Genomic DNA, 21,068 nt, shown 5'->3' on the forward strand with positions numbered 1-21,068 from the left:
CTGTTAAAGTATACCTCTAAAAACAAAACTGAAAGAAAATCCACCAAACATCAAAACAATACAAAGCTACAGATCAAAGTCAGTTGAATATGAGGGGGAAAAGGATGCTTTTTTTAATGTCTTCAGGCTTCATTCGCGAAGTCAAGCCATGATGAGGCAAGCAGCTTGAGCACAATCAAGTCTGACAAGAGTAGCATTTAAGATTAAGTGCCTGGTCCTTAATTAAATATATTTGCCTCTAAAAATGCAGGTTTTCCTGTTGTCCTACCTGCCTTCACTGCTGAGCATTTCTCTCCACAGTAATACAGTTTTATCTGGGTGTATGTCAATGATTAGGGTTACAGTTGCTGCACTCCCTGCTTGGCCCTTGCCGTCTCTGAGCCCCAGCTTGTGTGGCCTGATGTGGGGTGGGAAAGCTTGCTTACATTAGTAAGCACCAAAAGTTGATAACTGTTGAATTGATTTGGATCAGAAGGGAGAATCATAGACTGGTTTAGCTTGGAAGGGACCTTAAAGCTCACCACTTCCAATCCCCCGCCACAGGCAGTGACACCTTCCACTAGACCAGGTCCTGTCCAGCCTGGCCTTGAACACTGCCAGGGATGGGGCAGCCACAGCTTTTCCAGGCAACCTGTGCCAGTGCCTCACCACCCTCACAAGGAAGAACTTCTTCCTAATACCTAATTTAGTGATGTAGCACTATTATGGATGCCCACTACTGGTACTGCAGCCACTAAACCACTTGTGGAGATGGTTCTTCTGTGAAAGCATGGTAAAATATCTAACATGAAACCAGGACTTAGCAATAGGCCTCTTTATTCCACCTCACCACTCCCACAAACAAACAAACAAACAAACAAACAGGCAGAGTAGTAATAGAATTAAATAAATACATTCTTACATTGCAAAATTTCACAATTCAGCTCACTCAGCGTCATCAGACGTAATTTACTCCCTTGATGCACTGGTACCTTCCCTTCTCTCCCTCCCTGTCTGTGTGCACATAAAGGGAAAAGTGGAAGAAGCCTCAGCTGCTGGTCCATGGCTGTGAAATGCTTGGTAGCTTGGGCTTTTTCTGGAAGAGAAAATAACAAGCTGACTCCACTTTTTATGACCTTTCCACTATTCTATTGTAAGTATCCATGGTAACATGACTATTCTTTCATGTTGGTATGTAGCATCAAAATAACAATAAATGCTGATTTAAATTAATATGGTTGAATAGAACATGCTGCTAGGTATGCTGAAAACAGACACTAGAGTTGGGACACAAGGAAGAGGTGTCAGAAATACATTAATTTCTTCCTTGTTGGTTATGTGCATTGTGTTTTCTTCTTTTTCTGTCCCCTCCTTTTCAGTTTACTGATGAGGAATGTAACCAGTAATTTAATTTATTAATTCTAGTTGTATGCCATGTGAATATCTTATTTCAGTCAATACTAATTTCAGCAAGGTTTCCATTCACTTCAAACAGTGAACTTCTATATGCTTTGATGGCATCCAAAATTACTCCTTAATAAACAGTTGGATGCAATGACACACCAGCTGAAACTACGGAAACTTTTATTTTATGCTTCTGATGTATAATGTAGCTCCTGGATGGCCTTTCATATGGCCAGGAAAGCACATAGATGACCAGAACTCCTTCTTGTAATGCTCTCATTTCATTCACTTGTAGACTTGTAGTTTGTTTGGGATTTTGTGTTTGGCTTTTTGGAGTTTTTGTTTGTTTGTGTGTTTGGGGTTTTTTTGTACTGCAGGGAAAGATGATTTTTGTTTAAATATTAAAATTTGACATCATCTGCCATCTGATCAGCTTCACTTGTGTCAAGGTGAGGAATACTTAGAAGTCTGAAAACATCTTTAACCAACACAGATTTATTTAAAAGGAAATTCAGATCAGAAGACATACAAACAGGGAAAGCAGGAAAATGGTCATAATTGCTCTGAAGGCCTTATCAGGTGCTTCAAGCGATGAAGGGCATTTAGTGATGATATCACTGTTTGAAAGTACAATTTAGGATTCTCTCGCCTTCAACCTGGTGTGGTTCTGGGGTAAACGAATACTTCATTGAAACAGTAATTTCTGAACTCCCGCTTTGCAGACAAGTTGCCTTTAGAAACGCAGGGTCAGGCTGAGCTGTGTGTGCCTTGACACCTGCTTGAGACAATCCCTGCCTCTGGGTTGTCTGTTTTGTCTGGATTCACTTCAAATAAAGACACTAAATAGTGGTAGGGGTTTCATTGTAATCTTTTTGATTCTTTTCCCTTTTCTTTCCTCCTTTCTTTTTTCTTTCCTTTTCGTTTTTTTTTCCTTTTTTTCTCTCCCCCCCCCCCCCCTTTTGGTCTTTTTTTGCTTTTTTTTTCTTTCTTCTTTTCTTTTCTTTTTTCTTTTTCCCTTTTTCTTTTATCCTTTTCTTTTTTCTCTTTTCTTTCTTTTATTTCTCTTTTTTCTATTCTCTTCTTTCTCCTCTCCTCTCCTCTCCTCTCCTCTCCTCTCCTCTCCTCTCCTCTCCTCTCCTCTCCTCTCCTCTCCTCTCCTCTCCTTTTTCTTTTTTCTTTTCTTTTCTTTTCTTTTCTTTTCTTTTCTTTTCTTTTCTTTTCTTTTCTTTTCTTTTCTTTTCTTTTCTTTTCTTTTCTTTTCTTTTCTTTTCTTTTCTTTCTTTTTTTTTCTTTTCTTTCCTTTTCCTTTTTTCCTTTTTCTTTTCTTTTTTCTTTTCTTTTCCTTTCTTTTCCTTTCTCATCTTTTCTTTTTTTTTTCCTTTCCCTTTTTCTCTTTTTCTTTTTCTTTTTTTCTTTTTCTTTTTCTTTTTTCTTTTTTCTTTTTCTTTTTCTTTTTCTTTTTCTTTTTCTTTTTCTTTTTCTTTTTCTTTTTCTTTTTCTTTTTCTTTTTCTTTTTCTTTTTCTTTTTCTTTTTCTTTTTCTTTTTCTTTTCTTTCTCCTTTTTTCTCATTTCTCGTTTCTTTTCTTTTTTTTTCCCTCTCATTATTTTCCTTTTTGCTTCTTTATCCTCTCCCCCCCCCCTTTTTTTCCTCCTTTTCCCCCATTTCTCCCCTTTTGCCCTATTTCATCCCCTTTTCCTCCCTCTTTCCTTTTTTCCTCCTCTTTCTCTCCCTTTTTCACCCCTTTTCTTCAGGAAGCGTTTCCCCGCTCTGTCCTGCAGCAGCTCCGAAGCGACTTCGCTGCAGTCTGTGCCCACCCCTCCCCGCGTCCCTGCCGCCGGCGGGAAAGGGAAGGGGGGGACGCGGCGTCTGCTGCCATCCCCCGCGGCGCTCGCTGTTCCCTCTGTATCGGCACCAGCGGAGCGAGGGAACCTCCCCCCGCTCCGGGCGAGGCTCTGCTTGGGAGCCGCCTCGGGAGGAGGAGGAAGGAAGAGTCGCTGCGAGCAGCTGAGTGAGGAGCAGAACGCACGAGAGGAGCTCCAGCATGAAATTCATCTCTGCTTATTACTTGCTGCTGCTTTTCCCCGCACTGGTCTTCGGCGCTAGGTGAGTACCGAGAGCTATTTTGCTTAGAGTTTCCCTCGTTTGTGTGCTCTTTCTTTTTTTAGATTTAGTGCTGTCGTGAAATAATAGAGATGTCAGCTGGGGTAGGAAGTTTAGAGCAGATACCTTGTCTGATTCTGCTCTCTTCCCCTGCTGATTCTCTGAAAGATCCTGAGTCGTCTCTGGGTGTTTCTATGCTTTTTTAATTAATGATGTAGAAGAGCTGTATAAGTTGACCTACAGCGTGTGTGATATAAGGCAGTAACAAACATAAGCTTTACATATACAGCAGTAAAACAAGATAGACTGTTTCACTGGAAATAGGGAAGCCAAACATCTGAAATCGAGAACATGCTAACATTTTGCCTTACAGAGTGCAATACCCAGAAACACTTGACCAATCTCATCTTGGTTCAGGTTTTGATATCTGAACATAGACCTAGGGCTTACCTTTTTTACCTGTGAAATGCTGGGGAGATGTTGCAACATTATGTCAACGTGTTTAGAAGTTGCTGCAACGCAGAAGTATTCCTTTCTCTGCAAGTATAATCACGGAGGAAACAGGAACAAAACCTACTGCAGCTTAAAAATAAAACCTTGTGTTGACCATGCAAGTGTTCCGATAACGTGTACTGCACACTTGCTCAGAGCTAATAACATTCTCCATGCTGTAGACATAACATGTTCAGCAAAGAAAAGATAAAGCTGAGACACTCTATCCTGGGTGTCTTGATTTACACAGATGGAAAGTTAACACCCTACGGAGCAGGTTGGTTATTAGTGACACTGCTCTCGGTTCAGACTTAACTTCCAGTTACTTGTCAGAAACCCAAGCCCATATTTTGACTGCTATTTCTCTGCTGTGCTAGAAGTTTATAGGGTAGTTGGTAGTAAGTCCATAAAGCATATTACCAGAAGATATATGTGTACCTTCATCAGGGAGATGTGTCTTTTCCCTTATTCTTTGTCTCTTCCTCTAAAATCAGAATGGAAGCAGCTTTTTTGCAAAAGAGCTGCACGTTTTAAGCCTTAAACGGTCACCGAGACTTAAGTAGTGTGTGCCTGCAAGTACATAAAGTCAGGGACAGCAGGAGCACATCTCTGCCCATACTCCCAACGCCAGGAGGTTATAACTGAAAATCTCTGGGTGAGAAAAGGCCCGAATGCAGGGGGAAATTTGGAATATCAGAATGATTCACTTAAATGCTTTACTCTGTTGGAAGGGGATGTTACTGGTGAAGAAACAATACTTTTTTGGGGATAACACTCCACTGTGCCAGTCCATACTAGCCGCTCTGATGTTCTTTGAAATAGAGCACTTGGAAGGATACTGTAATATGCTGTGATATTATCCTTGCTGACATAGCAAGTGGTCTAAGGAAACATTCAATAAAACTTCTTGGCAATTTGGATTAATACTTTTACATTTGTGTAAGAGTGATATGTTCTTTGTTAAATTATGTTAGGGTTAGAAAGTGGAGGGAAGCACCAAGCCAGCTTTTGCAAATGAGGGTTTATGCCTTGTATGAGCTTTTGCAAATGAAACTGTAGTGGAAAGAGATACGGAAAACTATTCTAAATGTTTATATTTTCTTGGTTTTATGAAGTGTCTTACAAACTACTTGAACATTTAGGGGACTAAGACTGGAAAAGGTAAAGCCCTAAAAGCAGATCTTCGTCTTGAGAAGAGAATACCAGTACGAAAAATGAACTGTAGCACATTCTTGATAACTGTAAAACAAAAAAATTAAAGTCCATCCCCACCTTTCAAAAACAGTTGGTAAGAATATGAAGTTTAAGTTGGCATGTGAATCCTAATTATGAACAGTATCAGTGATCATAAGCATATAATTTTGTGGCACATGATGATCTATGTATTTGTGTAGCTGAGGGATGAAAATTATCAGTGTGAGAGAAATTTCAGCTAGAATTTCCCCCAGGCACAGTATGTGTTGCAAAGTGAAGTTTTGCTTTTGATACCAGATTGGCTGTTGTTAAAAAGGAGACTGAAACTCTGTTGTGGAGTAGGATATTTATAAAAGCCCTGGACTACTCTGTTCAGCAGTTGCTTTCTGTCACTTGATTTTGAACTGGCTGCGTAGGACATAGAGTAATTTTTCAACAGCACATGATGGAAGTTTAAAAAATGATACGGTGCTATCAATATGCCATCTACTGGAAAAAGACTGCGCTTTAATCTTCAGCAGAAGGCAGCTCTGTCTGTGGCAATATTACTTGTAAACACGGTTAATTCATTGGTCAGACAGAGTAGGTTTGCACGACTGGTTGAGTTTGCAAAAAGCAGGGTTTGATAATCCTGCTGTGTGAAAGTGCTTAGTGAAGGCAAAGTATCAGTTTTGCAGCACAGAAAGTTTTCCATTGCAAGGAATCATTTATCTTGAAAGCTGGTACAGTATCTCAGTTTCATATGTTGGTGCTGAAATCAGCCAGCACAATACTTGCTGCAGAGGTGGACAGCTTCTGCTTTTTGTTCCTTCTCATGTGGTGATGCTATGCATCATGTTGTGGGAATAGTTTCGGAAGAGCTCAGCATGTGTTCAAGCCTCACTGTAAACAAACATGAACTGATGAGTTCAGCTATGTTAACACAGCATGCCATTTTTTCCTATTTTATAGTATTGTCAAAGAGAGAAAAATACACAGCTATCACTTCTAAGATTGTGTTCAATATTCTGATTTTCAGAACTGTATGCAGCTGACTTGTCAGCATGGTCTGAAATCATAGGTGTGGACCAGATGCCTGTCAAATTACAGAAAGTTCATGTTTTTGTAATGAACAATCTTTTCTGTATTGTCTAAACTTGGTTTAGGTGCAGCTTTGAAACAGAACGGTGACTGTCGTATTTCCATTTGGTTGCTGTAGTCTCATGCAAAGTTCAGGGGAATGTTTTTGAAGGTGAATTTAACTTGGTGAAACTTCTTTGAAATCTGACTTATCCTGTCTACTTTTGTATTTCCTTGCACATTTTGGTTTTAGCACATGAAAAGTGATGTTTGTGTGTTGCTTTTGTCGCACTGTGCTGAAGGCAATGTAATTCTTTAATACTACTTAAGGAATGGGTCTCACTGAGTGTATGATAGGCTCAGGGTCTGATTCTGCAGCCACCTGGTGCTTTTGTGGCCCCAGACACCAAAACATTCTGACTAGTGTAGAAGGGAATGCTTGCATGAAGTTAGTCATTTGGCTTAGTGTGTAAGATCTTTGGTCCAAACTATCTTGGATAACAAGAGTTCCCTGCTTTTCACAAAAAGGACAGTTTTCTGAACATTAATATTGAAAGACTGGATACTTCAGTTTTTGATCACCCAAAAATTTATTTTATCCAAAGGATAATGAAACTCAATGTGAAACAGAGCTTGCTTTTTTATTCCCCCTCCCCCCCCGACAGCTAATTCCTTTCTGTCCTCACATGAAATATGACAAAGGTTCAAGACATTGAATAATGTTATTTAAGTAGAATGCTTTATAGCTGAGAACAGGACCATAAAACCAACAAGATGCACTTTAATAACAATATTGCTACTATGACAACTCATTAAACGTATACACAGACAACAGGACTGTAAAAAACAATTTATTTTAATGGCAGAAAAATGGTTGTATTTTCTGCAAGTGCAGTTCACTGGTAGTCTTACCACACTGATGTGACAAAGCAATCTGTAAACTGTAGTTTTTTGTGGGAAAACTGAGTAGTGTGCTCATTTCTGGCAGGTGGATATTGGTCAATGAACTTACGGGTGTTGATCTGGGGTATGTCTATTGGAAGTGAATTCACTTACCTTATTAGACATAAGAACCCCACTTAAGTGTTTGCTTTTTTCCTGGATGTTTTCAAGGTTGACTGTTTTCTTTGTTTGTTGGGTTTGGTAATTATTTTTTAAGGAATATGAACGCAGTAATATTTTCTCCTCTAAGGTAAGGGTGTGTGAAGGACTCAGTTTGAGACTTGAGGAAAGATGATGGAGAATGTCTTTGATGTTATTATGCTGGGGGAGAGATGGAAAATGTTCAAAATCCTTGTTTCCAGTTCTCCAGCACTTTCCCATCTTAGAAACAGTGTTTGGGCTATAATCAACCCAAATTATATTTATATATAATTTTGAAAGTAACTTTTTCATTTGGACTGCTCTGAGAGTAGAGGGGACCCTACTCCTTTCTAGATCATGAAGTGGAAGGATGAGGGTCACTGTATTCTAATGCCCTTGGCTGTAGCCACACAATTGTTTTATGCAGGTAGCCAAAAGTGATTCCCACTTCTGACATCTCAGGCTGAGGTCCAGCAGTGTCCTTCCTTTCCACAGGATTGAAGGTCAACTCTGCAGAGTGGTAGCAAGCTACTTCAGAATCTTTCAGAGAAGATTTCAAGGCAACGTTGGATGGGGCTTGGAGCAACCTAGTCTAGTGGAAGGTGTCCATGCCCCTGCCAGGGGGTTGGAACTGAATGAGCTTTAAGGTCCCTTCCAAAACAAATTATTATGTGATTCTGTGATGCATTTTTGCTGTAGGCTTGGTGGATAACAAAGACCCTCTTAATACTGTGCTTTATGAATTCTTCCAGAAATACAGGGGCATTATCTTTATCATTTGTCTTCTGCTTAGAATTCCTTTCACGCTTACTTTTGCTGTGTGAGTTCCCTGAGCCGTGAAAGCTTTCCGATTCCTATCAATGTGGATGATGATGCATGTTTGGTTAATGGCTTGTAAGGACTTACGTTTGAGGTACAGAAGTGGCATTTAGCATATGGCTTGTGACTTTACTATACCTAGAGAACCATGTGCTTTGTTGTTGAACTGTGTTTAAATATAATGGGATAAATTTACCAGTGGCACAACTCCATTATTTCAGGGAATGTGTTTTGCTTTATTGTGATGGCTTTATTATGATGACTTACAAGCAAGTGCCTAATACAGCAACCTAGAAGCTATTTGGTGAAACAAAGCCTTTTCTTCTTCTGGGAGGCAAGTTATGAGCTCTAGTTTAAAAGAACAAACCCCCCAAAACCCAACAGCCACTCCCCTGGTCTAAGATACTTAATAGTGCTTTACAGGTTTAAGGGCAGCAACCGAAATTGGAAATGCAGAAAGAAAATATTTCTCAGTTTGGCCAGAAATACTAACAATAGATTATTTTGTGATGGTTTGTCATTTATGTTTCTGATTTCTGGAATATGAAAGGAAGAAGAAGAAAAAAAAAGGGGGGTGGGAAGGGAAAAAGGATGCTGGAAAAAAATTGTAACCTTCAGGAAAGACTTATTTCTGATTTGATCTAATCTACAGTTAAAATATTATTGAAGTTCCATGTGATCTTGGGTAAATTATGAGTATTTCTAGAATGCACTGTTAATGTAATAGAACAGTTGGAATTCTGCTTGTTATGCTATGTATAATGCATTTCTGCCCAGGAGACTTGCTGAGGAGTTGATTTTGACATTTTAATGTATTCTTTGTGTTTAGGGAAATTATAATGCTGACACTTACCTGTTTATTTCTCATGCATTAATTTATAGCTAAGGCAGAATATAAAGCAATTTTAATCTAAATTTGTAATCCCACTTTCTGTGAGATTGTGGGTTTGGTATTATTTTCTGTATTTAACAGAAACATGTTCACAGACAGTAATCCTTGTGATGTACCACTGCAGCCAAATAAATCTCATTTATGGAGCTTGTCAAAACCAGTGTTTCTTCTCATTGTCTAGTTTTGCACAATGCATGCATCAACTGTCTTGTAAGGGGTCAGATCTGTAACTATTCTCTGTATGGAAGACAAGTAATATGTCAGAAAGAAGAAAGATTTTTTTATAGTATATTTCAATCTTAATATTGTGTGAAGGTTTGAGATGTGTATTGTTATATTTGCTTTTTCAAACACATTGGAGTGACAAGTACCTTTTAGGAATGCTTAAGAATAAATATGATACTGCATCAAATAGCAGTTTTTGTGTACTGCTACAGATTTTTGTCCCTTTGCTTTTTCTGCTATTACTTACTCAACCCTTAGCTCATGTCACTCCTGTGTTTATTAATCTTTACACCTACTGTGTATTATCTTAGCAATGCTTTTTGTAGCATTCCCTCTCAAGTCTCTGCTGTGTTTATTGAAATACAAAATGCTTTGTTGAATCATGAGAGGTATCAATGTATGTGACTTACAAGCTGAAGAAACAGGTGTGTATGGTGTGCATTTTCTCAGTTGCTTCTTGATACTGATCAACAGCTTCTATGGAAAGTAGAAGTGTCAAAAAAATCTGTTGTGTTTTGTCACTGCATGCTACTGTAGGAAGATAAGTCTAGTATGCTGCCAGCTACCATAATTCACCCAAATTGTTATTTTTTTCCAGCCGTTTACATATTTTTCTCATTGTTACTTAAGAATTATTATATTTGGTCGATTTATGTTCACAGTTTCCTTCTAGGAAATAGGTAGGCTTCCTTTTCACTTGCTGCTTATGTAAGGGGAAGCTGGTTGAAAAAGAGATTGCCAGACACAGTGCAGTGCTTAGGAAACTGAGCCCCTGTTTGCTGCATCCTGTCTAATGGTAGAACTATCACCTTTCCTTTTGAATTGAAGATGGAGCTGCAGCAGAAGTTCTTCTAACGTACCCATACAAAATCTTCTAGGCCACCACACATTTACCAGTGGTGTGTGTTATCACCGGCAATGTTACTGTGCTCTTACTTAGGGGAGTATCAAAAAAGTACAGGCAAATGGGGGTTTATGATGGGGCATAGCCACTCTAATTTCATTTCACTATAATGTAACACAATACATTTTTAGTAGCTGTTATGGGTCTTGATAAAACTTGGTGTGGTGTTGGGGGGGAAACAAATTACCTGGTCACGTAAGTAGTAAACAATATGTGGTCATTAGCTAGTCGGATATAGCTGTGGATTCTCAATACTTGGTACTGCTTTTCAGGTGTTTCTGTGATTTTGTTGATATGAATGAGTACAGAAGTCAGAGCTGTGACTTTGTACACCAGAACTGCTGGGTGGAAGAAGTCAAACAAGGGGGACAGAGTGACTGCAAGCCCAGTAATACACTGAAATACACCTATGTTGGCCACCCTCATCACGTGTGAATGATTTTACAGCCATGGGTTTTGTTTCAGGGTAGCCTGTGCCAACAAACAAGGCGGGGGGGGGGGGGGGGAAGTGAGGCTTTACAGAAACGTAGACGAGAAAAGAAAAAAGTGTGTGTAGAAATAATAACTGACAAGACTAAAAGCAGCTGTGCTCTGGGTGGCTTTAGATTGTCCGTTGAGGAAGTTTCTTCTTCCTGATGCAGTGTAATGAAATGTGTGCTTGATGTGGAAAGAGAGAATTTCTCTCTTGAAAACTGAGTAATAAAATCAGCTTTGCTTACAGCTTTTTTTGGAAAGTAATATTTTTCAGGATGGGGTAAAGCTCCACCAGAGTGCATATCAAATAGCTGTGCTTAGTAACTAGCTGAACCTCTAAGCTGCTTTGCTGAAACTGATCAGCTGATGATTAATTTTTATTTTATATGTCAAAATCTGAGTCTAATCTGATGATGCCATTGCAATTGCAGAAGGGGACAGCATGTTGGCTGCACTGACTAAATCTGAGCACAAAGGAGATGTATCCTTTGATATTTAGCATGTTATTTAGTTGCTGCTGTGTATGTGGGATACCCAATCATCCTGACTGTTAGCAATCCACCATGACCTCTTTTAGAAAGTCTAGCTTTGCTGCTTGCCTTGTTTCAGCTGAGGAATAAGGTTGTTTGGCTTAATGTAAATGGTAAAGCTTGGGAAATGGAACTGCAACCATGGTACCTAGATGACAATGGGGCAAGGGGGGGGTCAGAACCTGCTTCCCTTCTGCTTCTTTCATTAAACATCTCTAACTTTGCAGTCAGTGCAGCCTGTAATATTTAGTGAAAAATCAGTCTCAGATAATGCCTTCTGTGAAATTTCTGCATTCCTACATGAATGATGTATGAAAAAATACTCCTCAAGTGCACAGGGACTCTCTGCAGTTGCTGTTTTGTTTACTTGTAAAGCAACTCTTTGCTGTTTGGTATACACATATGTGCTGCATTTGGTTTGGGAAAGTTTATGAAAGCAGACATTTAATTTACTATTTTTCTTTAACTCGTGCCTCCCTCTCTGTTTCAAACATACTAGTTCCTTCCCAAATTACTGCTCAGCTGCAGCTCTTGTGGCTCAAGGGAAGGTTATTATCTGTTCCTGGAAGCAGAAAGAATTAAATGTTGTAAAAATTAAATGGTAAAATATATTTAAAAAATACTAATCAAATAGACTCAGAAAAACTTGCATTTCTATCTGTTTTAATGTGATAGTGTGTAATATTGCCTGTTTCAGAAGTACCTCGCCTGACAAAATTTAAATACCTTCTGAAATTGCTGTGAAGAAACACAGGACATGTATACCAGAACTGAGTACTTAAGGAATATACATTCCTTTTGTGAGAGAGGAATCCCCCAGCACTGGCTTACCAAACATAATCTGAAAGATTTAACCTGTTTCCATCAAATAGGTGATGTACAGAAGCTGGTAACAGGAGTCAGGGTTAAATATTACAGCATTCACTCTTCTTTACTGTAGGGTGATAGTTTCTTTGCTGCTTCAACTTGATTATATTGCATGGTAAAATTGTACTTCTATTTGTAATGGAAAAACTTTACCAATAACTTTTAGTCATTACAGGAACATAAAGGTTTTGTTGCACTGTATTAAACCTCTGCTTAAGCGTGGGGTTGGAATGTATCGAAACTGTCAGAGACCATAGGAAGGAAGAACCACAGCAGGCAATTAAGAGTGACCCGTCCCTGACTGGTACTTGGAAAATGTTGGAACTGGCAAAGAGCAAGGACGTCGGAACTGGGAAGAGGATGTCGGTAAGAAAATCGGATAGACCTTTCACCCAATGTAACTGCAAGGCAAACACAGATGTGCTTGACTAATTGCTTGGAAACATATAAATATCGTGTAATCTTTGCAATAAAGGATCCAGCTTGCACTCTACCTCTGGGTCCATGCCTCCATCCTCACACTTAAGAATGGTTGCTACCAGAAGGAGGTGAAAAAAACCTTGGAAGAAGCAGTGTGGAGGAACTCAATCTGTTGTGCAGAATGAAATGATCCTTAAGGTAGCTTGAGCCATTCCTGTAGAATAATATTCAGACAGGTAACAGAATCTTTGCTGTTGTAACATAAATAGGTATGTGTGCAGTAATTCATTTGATGACTAAGCTGGAAACAAGAATACATGCCCAAGCAATCCCCCCAACCACCTCATTTGCAGGGAAACTGTTGGGAGGTTTCACTATACAAAGTCAGAAGTGAGAAATTCCATAGCCGTCCTGGGACCTGATAGAATGAAATAAAATATCTAAGGAGGGTGATGGGAAAACAGACCAATCTTGAAGAGACTAATTTAGAAGGACATAGACAAGGGCACATTACATGGTGAATGAATAACTTTGATTATTGATACGAGGCTAGAGATACTCTTATTTACTGGTACCTTACCAGAGGCTAGCTACATCCAGGTGCAACTCCTTCTGTATACAAAGAGGAATTAAAAAGCTATGTATGTATATTGTGAGAAAACACTGGAGGAAAGGAGAATTTTTCTGCTCTGCGTGTTACTGCTTCTGACTTAGAAATTACAGTATTGATGCAGGTTTAATTCTTAAAAGCTTAAAAAATTATTAAAAAATAGGGCTTGGCAGTCTCTTAATGAGAAAGCAGTTAGCCCCTTCACCTCAACTCCAGGGCGATAGAATATATTCCTCCTGTGCTACAGATTCCTGTGCTCCATACACTTTAAAGCTCATAAATGATGTAAACCTAATGCTAACTTAGTGGTAAATCTTTCAGTGTTCTACAGACAATAATAGATTGTATGTGTGTGTGTGTGAAATCTCCTTAGTGCTTATTACTTACCACACACTAATGAGGATGGAGAGAATTCTTACCTGTTTCTTGTTATTTTAATGAAAAAGAGTGGCAGTGGGAAAGTCTCTTCATCTGGAGCAGATGCCAAACCATTTTTGTGGATGCTGATAAAAATAAACTAGAGACCGCAAAATTGTATCCAATTCCATTAGTGTATTTTTCTGAATGTAAAAAAGTTCTCTTTTGCTCAAGGGAAAATACATAAATATGTATAGCATATGTGCCTCTGTGTAAAGGATTTCTAGTTGTAAACGCATAATGAAGTATGAAAATTTGATTTTTGGCTGTCTTTTCTCAGTGGCTTGAATAGATACATATACTTCTGCTTGTATAGAATGAGATGTTCTAAAACAGCTGAATCTTTGAATATGCTTTTTGCAGATAAAAATATCAAAGTATTTCTACAGATGACATTGGGCTTTAATGTTTTAATATCATGCAACTTCCTTAAAATGCAAGAAATTATACTGGAAATAAGCATTGCTTCTGGCAAATGAATTATTCTGGAATTATTCTGCTAACTTACACTTTTGCACCCTTTAGATTGTGCATTTTTGCACTTTGGTGGAAAAGATAAAAACTTTCTGTAGATACCTTGTATTTCAACCAAATATTATGTTTATGTTGGTAATGACCATTAATTGTTGCCATTATGGCATAGGTTTAACACTGCTGAAGAAGTAGTGTTAAGTGCTTATAACCTCTAAATCCATGTTAAAAATGTTAGTGGCACTACTGAAAATGACTATGCTTATAAAATTGGATTCCAAGCATGATTGGACCAATAGGTGGGATGAATCCTGTATCTGTTTTTGAGTAATAATAAAAGAAATGCTGAGGCAAAAGTTAAAAATAAGAAATAAAAAATCATGCTTACACTACTTGGGATAGCTGGGCTTTAAGGTATCTCTGTGTTACCTTTGCTAATGAATGAAATTTTCAGTTTTCATATACTTACATACAGAGATGATAAGGCCTTAATAAAAGGGGTTAGTGGTCATAGATACACAAGTAATAAATGACAAGGCAATGGTATTATGGGAAAAAATTGTTAATAAAATTTAGGCAATCTAGTGTCCTTTGGACAGGTATCAGTTATTACAAGTTGGTAAATTTACATGTAATCAATATGCATTTCACTACTTATTTTCTTGAGAGCTGCTGCTCTTACCATACTGTAATTTTAGAAATAGTAGAACTAGTAACCTCCTGTGATGAAATTGTTTGTCCTTATCCTGATTTACAATGGCTGAGGATTTAACACTGTCTTTGAATGGGTATTTCAATGATTATTTGGTCATTGCAGTACTTCAGCCTATTGATCCACGTTACACTGGATTGAAAGGAAGAGAGTAAAGCAATGGAAGCTTTCAGTCAACTATTAGGGATATACACTTTCAGAAGCCACTGGGATGAAAAGATACTTATCTATAAAATTGTATTAAACAATACCATACTAACTTCAGCAAGAGAATTGATAGGAGCCAAGAACAGTGTTTGTTCTTTTACCATCATTACAATGCCTTGCAGCATTGTTTTAAGTTGAGATAATTTGGAACTGATGAAGTGGTCTGTGTTAGCTTCAGATTTTTGTGTGGAGAAAATAAGTAGGAAGATTTCTTTTTCTATTTGCTTTCTGTTATTCTCTTCCTCCAAGATCCTGTGTGGGTATTAAGTTATAAAACTTGATGAAATCCTGCCTTCATAAAAAGCATGGACATGGTTAGGGTCATGCCTGCTTCATTTGATTTGGGTTTTCAGGTCAGCAGTAGTCCAAGGATCATTCCTAATATTCTTGTGTAAACACCTGTTTCTTAAAATGCTCAGAAGGTCCAGATTTCCATTACATCTTCATTTGGAATACTGGAAAAAAACAAGTGGTATAAAAGCAAATGAATTGGTGGGTCTGATACATTTCTGGCTAAATTGAAATTTTACATGGTTAAACCTATATAATGAGTTTGTTGCTACAGCCTTGGGTATGTATGAGAAGTGGAGATTGGTTTTGGAGGTTCAGTTGTCTTATAGATGTTGAAGCAGGAATAATAGAAGAAAATAAATCAGTAATATATGAAAACTTTTATATATATATGAATAATGACCATCAAGATGCAGTGTTAAGATTAATCTTAAAAAAAACCCAAACAACAAAAAATCCCAATAACTCACAAATGCTTCAAAAATTATTACTTAAATGGATATTACAGTGTTAGAAATGTGCTCTGTCTCATCCTTAATCTTTGCTTAATAATTGCATATGCATTTTAAAACTTCAGGCCATGTTCACAAGGCCACTGTGTTTATAACTGTGGACCTCTGAAATAAATTTCAGAGTGAATAAACTTTCAGTCTGAAGTATAGACCCTCACACTACACCAGTCCTTTGCCCACCTGTGAATTGAATTGCCTTTTTTTTTGTTTACTTTTGTCATAGTAAAGGACTTCCTTTTATATACAGAAACCACTTTGAACAGCTAAAGTGCCTTATATATAGTGTGTAAGACTGAGTTTGATACGTGGTTTCAAAATTCTGGTGGAACAAACAACACAGAACTTTCTTTCATGTAAGAAATAGCAACAGATTTGTAACAGTGTCTTACCAATGAGGGAGGACCATGGACTAAGATATTTTAGCTTAAAAAAAAACCCAACAAAACGGTAAAAACAACCATTCCAAAACTTCATTGGTTTACAGTCTCTGTGGGTCAAGGTCATGGAAGTTTCAGAAGATATATAGCCCTGGGAATATTAACTAATTGGCAGGATTCCAGTGGAGTAAAACTGTACAGACTGGAGCTTTAAATCAATTATTTGGTCACCTTCAGTAATTACTAACAAAAACACCCATCTGACACCTTTGGAATCATTGTACCATCCACTGACTTCACTGACTCACCATGACTCTTGAATTAATATAAAGCTCTCAAGGGCGTCCTTCTAGCACAAATAGTGAGAGAACAAGAAAGAGAGTGAGAAATTAGCTCTCAGTTTAGAAAGTCAAAACCAAGGCAACACTCAAAGATCTTTTTGAGTGGAGAACTTTTTCTTATTGATAGGCAAGATGGTTACAGATTATTTTTCAGTTTGGCCTTCTGATATTTAGCTCTAATTTCTTTGATACTGAAAATCGCACTGGGCTGAGGTTTCTTCTGTGAAATATGCTTGGCTTTTTAATTCTTTATTTTGTATTCTTTAATTCTTATGTTGATCCCCCACGATCCCATTTTTTGCTAATGCATGTCTGATTTACTACACAATTTAAAATCTAAGAAACCACAGTAAACGTGGAACGTGTGATACACAGGTGTGTCTCCTTTTTTGTTCAGCAAGTTTCTTGTTTTATAACCTGCCAGTATACTCTTTTGTTCTTGGTTTGGGATCTATGGGGAAAGTTCATGCATTTACTTGAATCTGGGGCTGTGGGGAGAAAAGGCAGACTCTCGATACAGATCAGATTGACTGTCACTTTATTATGGGAGTAATCTTTCAGGCTTTGCCCACTTCCCCTTTGACTTTTGACACATTTGGTATCCTGAAAGATACATTTCTTCAGTAGTTTAATGATTTTCTGTTTGAATAAGAAGTACAGATACTAACTACGTGTTCTCACTGTCTCAGCTTCTTGGTGTCCTGCTAACAAACACACTAGGGCACTTCGGTATACTAATCAGTCTAACTTCCTTTTATCTTTCTCTGAGAGTCGTCTCATTCTGTGAAATAAAAGGCGTTCTGCTTTCAAATTTGTGGTGTTTCTTTGTATTTTGTGAGTAATATTTATAACCCTCTGAAATGTTTGACTTTTAATGGGTGTGGAGTAGGTCTTACAGTAGATGTGAGACACCTATGAAATCTAGTGTCCCAGATACATCTTGAAGAGCTTTGGTTTGTTTGTCACTTAAATATTTTAAGCCTTTGATGCTTTAAAAGTTGTTTTCCTGTTATTTTTCTTTACACGTGCTACTAAGAATGGTTCACAGGTTATTGCTAGTCCTCAGCATAACAAGAACAGTGAAAACAATAATGGAGAAAATGTTTAGCACTCATCAAATTAGTACCGATGGATCGGATGTGCCTTCTAATGCACAGAAGTGAGGAATGCAGGCACGGCAAGACCTGTGAATCTTACAATTCAGTAAGTAACTCAACGGAATAAAGTGTGTATCTCTAAGTAACTGGATATTGCATGTCAACAGGCAGAGCTGTACATCATAGCTGAAGGATGGCTCTGTTGGAAACTTATTCTCAATATTTTAATGTTTAAATTGTGGCTGGATCTGTGCCACTGAGTAAAGAGGAAAACAATACTCCCCAGTTAAGACTCACTATTTGAAGTCAGTGACTACATTGCAACGTAAGAGAAACTGTAGTTCCTTCCAATGTCGAAGAAAGAAATGCAGCACTGTGTTTCAGAGTGGAACTGGCTCAGATCATCAGCTGGCATCTGCAACTTTATTCCAGCTATGGATCTGGCTGCTAACCAAATGGAGACATTTTTTAACTGTGAGCATTGTATCTTTGCCAGTTCAATTAGCACTTTCAACGTTTTGATACAAATTGGTATTTAAGACTTGATTCTTAGGCTGAACTGTGTAAGAACAGCCAGTGTTTAACATCACACATGAAAAATAATAATGTTAGGTGACCTCTTGTTTCCAACACTAAACAAGCCCCTTTGAGATAACTGCAGCTTAGAAACTGAGCTCCCTGCAGACTTCTTATGCAGGAATATGTTCTTGCCTGTTTGCTGTTTTCTGTGCTTCCACAATGTATTCACTTTGTGTGATATTGATCAGTCTGGTGCCTACCTGCCTTCTTTCTTATTCACCTGCACGGCTACTTCAAAAGATTCCATATATCTTCTGCACAGGCAGAAGACGTGGAGATGGAGAAGAGAAAATAAAGTGTTTATGTGGGATATAATGGTATCTAATACATCTCTCCCTAGCTGCTCACTATCTTTAATAGAGACAATTTGTGCTAAGAGTAGGCTGTTAATTTAAGTAAACTGTAGTAGGTGAGTCTACTTTTGTGGGTGATGTTTTTTTCCCTTTACCTGCTTAAGTATTTGCAACATCTGGAAACATGATTAGGTTGTCAAAATTATTCCCTGATGCTAAATCAGTGGTGGAGATCACCTAGGAGCTAATATTAATCTTGACAACTTTAGGGTATTTGGGTGAGAGTCAATTATTTATTATATTTATTAATTATAGTTATCTTTCCACCAAATGCTCTGAAGACTCTGAAGTAAAAACTAATTTATAATCTGTTACTGTTTTTAATATATTGAGCACGAAAACATAGTCTTTAGTGTTTTCTGAACTTACTTCAAGCGGTATGTGGAAAGCCTAGTGTTTGCTTGATGTTTGTTGCTAATGAAGCAGTGACTAAACAAGCAGGGTTGTAGGGCTCTGCATTGAACATGATTTGAAGCTAGAAGCAAGGCTCTGTTTTACCCCCATACTCTGGTGACCAGTAAGATTTCTATGAAGACTCATAGCTTTTAGGCTTGCTATCTTTTCCCCTTTGTATTCACATATTTCCTGCTTAAAGGAGATAATAGTGTGTGTTTCTTAAGAGTGAATTGTGCATGCTTTAAGCTTCTAGGTATTGATGTCAGTTGGCTTGTGCCATATTTGGTGGGGTGTTTTTTTGGTGATGTTATGACTGATGCTGTGTTAGTTCCTAGTCTGATGTACTTGTTACCCTTTAAACATGAGGAAAGAGCATACTCCTCTAATTAAAAATACTGTTTTATGTTGCCATATAAAAATACCAGTTCTCAGATTTCCCTAGCAGTGTCAGAATGCATATAGATATATTGGGGGGAGCAGAATGTCAATCTAAGATGCTGCACTTGTGGGGAATTACAAGGTAGGATGTAGATAGCTGAGACACAGTATATAGTAGAGATGCTACAGTGCAGCAGGACTGCAGAAGTACTTTTATGATACCATGCAGTACCTTTGCCCATCTCTATTCTGAATCAGCCAGATTCAGTGTTCATGCCTTTGCCTTCAAACCTAACTTTGTCAAGGAGGAAAGGGTTTTGTAATGTTTCTGTGTATGTATCCCAATGTAATAGGCAGTATGTATGCTTGAAGTGCATGTGTCTTGAAACGTACAGAAAAGAACTGCATCATTAAAGTATCTTACATTCACAGAACTGAATTGAAAATATTTCTGGGTTAGCTTTCCTTATAGGATGAGAGGAATAAGGATAGAAAATCAGTTCTGCTTCAGGAAAGAGGAAGACAGGTAATAGAGTGAGAGACTGAGATTGAAATCCCATTTATTTCTCTTAGCAGTGCTCTGACAGTAATGTCATATATTAAATACTATTGTCAGGAAAGATTCTTATGGTTTCACTAGGTGACTAACATATGTTCTTTACATTGCAGTGAGAGAGAAACAAATTTTTTTTTCTCTGAAGGCAAGACTGTAACTTTGGATTTTAATTCCTTCATGAGCTGAAGCATGAATTCTTGAGGAACATGGTAAATGATGCACAACTGAAACAACGGGGATGCAAAATAATGTGTCCCATTTGTGGCTCTGCTGTGGTTTGATCTTGATGGTTTATGCAGCTTGGAAGAGAAGCAGTATTTTAGGATCTGTGCATTTGGAGATTCTCATGGTGAGTGTGATCTGCTCAGATGCTGCCTGGAGAAGCAAGTGGTACTGGAAGGGTAACTGGAGAAATACAGCTGTCATAATTCAGCGGAGTTATTTGCAGCAGATAACAGAGACAAGGTGCCGTAGCACTGGAGGAACTGATAAGTAGTGAAGGATGAAGAGGAACATTGCTTGGCAGAGAAACAGAGATCTGAAAACAGGTGACTTGGTAAAAGATGGAGTTGTATTGGAGTTTCTTTTGAGACTGACCATAACATTTAGGAAGAGTCATAGAGATAAGTTAGAGGCAGAACTGAAACATGAAGTCATATGCATGTGTTTCTCTAATTTAAATAGTGAAGGAACATAAATGCCTTGAGTTTGAAAGTACAATGGAAGAAGAGCCAATTTACTACTTTCTTCTGCTTTACCTTACTAGTGTTGAAATATTAGATCAGAAATATACTTGTCTTAGCTGTAGACCATTGTCTGGGTGGATTTCAACCCAGGATCAGAGTCATGAAAATACAACTAATCCGAGGGAGCTGGTATTGTACCCATACATTTGTTTGCTATGATTTGGTTTGTCTGATGGTCTTAAGTTTGTCTGAACTAGAATCCCTGTTATCCTTATGGCTTTTAATGTTATGCTGCTATTTTTCCCTCTAAAGATAGGTAAGGAAAGAGGAAGAGGGAGAAATTTTTTAGATAAGCCAACTGTGTGATGAAAATGATAGATGATAACATAAAAATGTCGAGAGGGATGTGCTGATGAAACAGAATCCTTGTTTTTCTCTTGGCTTATTCCACTGGCCTTAGGAAATAACCTTTCTAAATCATGGAATCATAGAACCACAACCAATTTTTTTTTCTTCTTTTCAAGCATTTTCATTAGAGCTGTGCTTTAAAGGATAATGAGCAAAACTTAGAGAAATCAAGGTATGAAAATTTATGGTATTTATAGGAAGAAAAGAAGGAAAATTGTCTTTTAAGAGGGAGA

General features: G+C 37.9%; 1 protein-coding gene across 1 annotated transcript in view; it reads left to right on the forward strand.

The window, feature by feature from the left end:
* Window positions 1-3,297: 3,297 nt before the first annotated feature.
* Window positions 3,298-21,068, forward strand: part of LUZP2 (leucine zipper protein 2) — a 176,731-nt gene continuing 158,960 nt past the window's right edge. Inside the window, exon 1 of the mRNA XM_061355053.1 lies at window positions 3,298-3,488. Coding sequence (XP_061211037.1) covers window positions 3,427-3,488 — 62 coding nt within the window. The 5' untranslated portion in view covers window positions 3,298-3,426. The remainder of the gene's footprint in view (window positions 3,489-21,068) is intronic.

The sequence above is a fragment of the Neopsephotus bourkii genome, unplaced genomic scaffold, assembly GCF_033783945.1.
Source record: "Neopsephotus bourkii isolate Nb327-2 ecotype Australia unplaced genomic scaffold, CSIRO-AGI_Nbou_v1 NB_768, whole genome shotgun sequence".
In the NCBI taxonomy this organism is placed as follows: Eukaryota; Metazoa; Chordata; class Aves; order Psittaciformes; family Psittacidae; genus Neopsephotus; species Neopsephotus bourkii.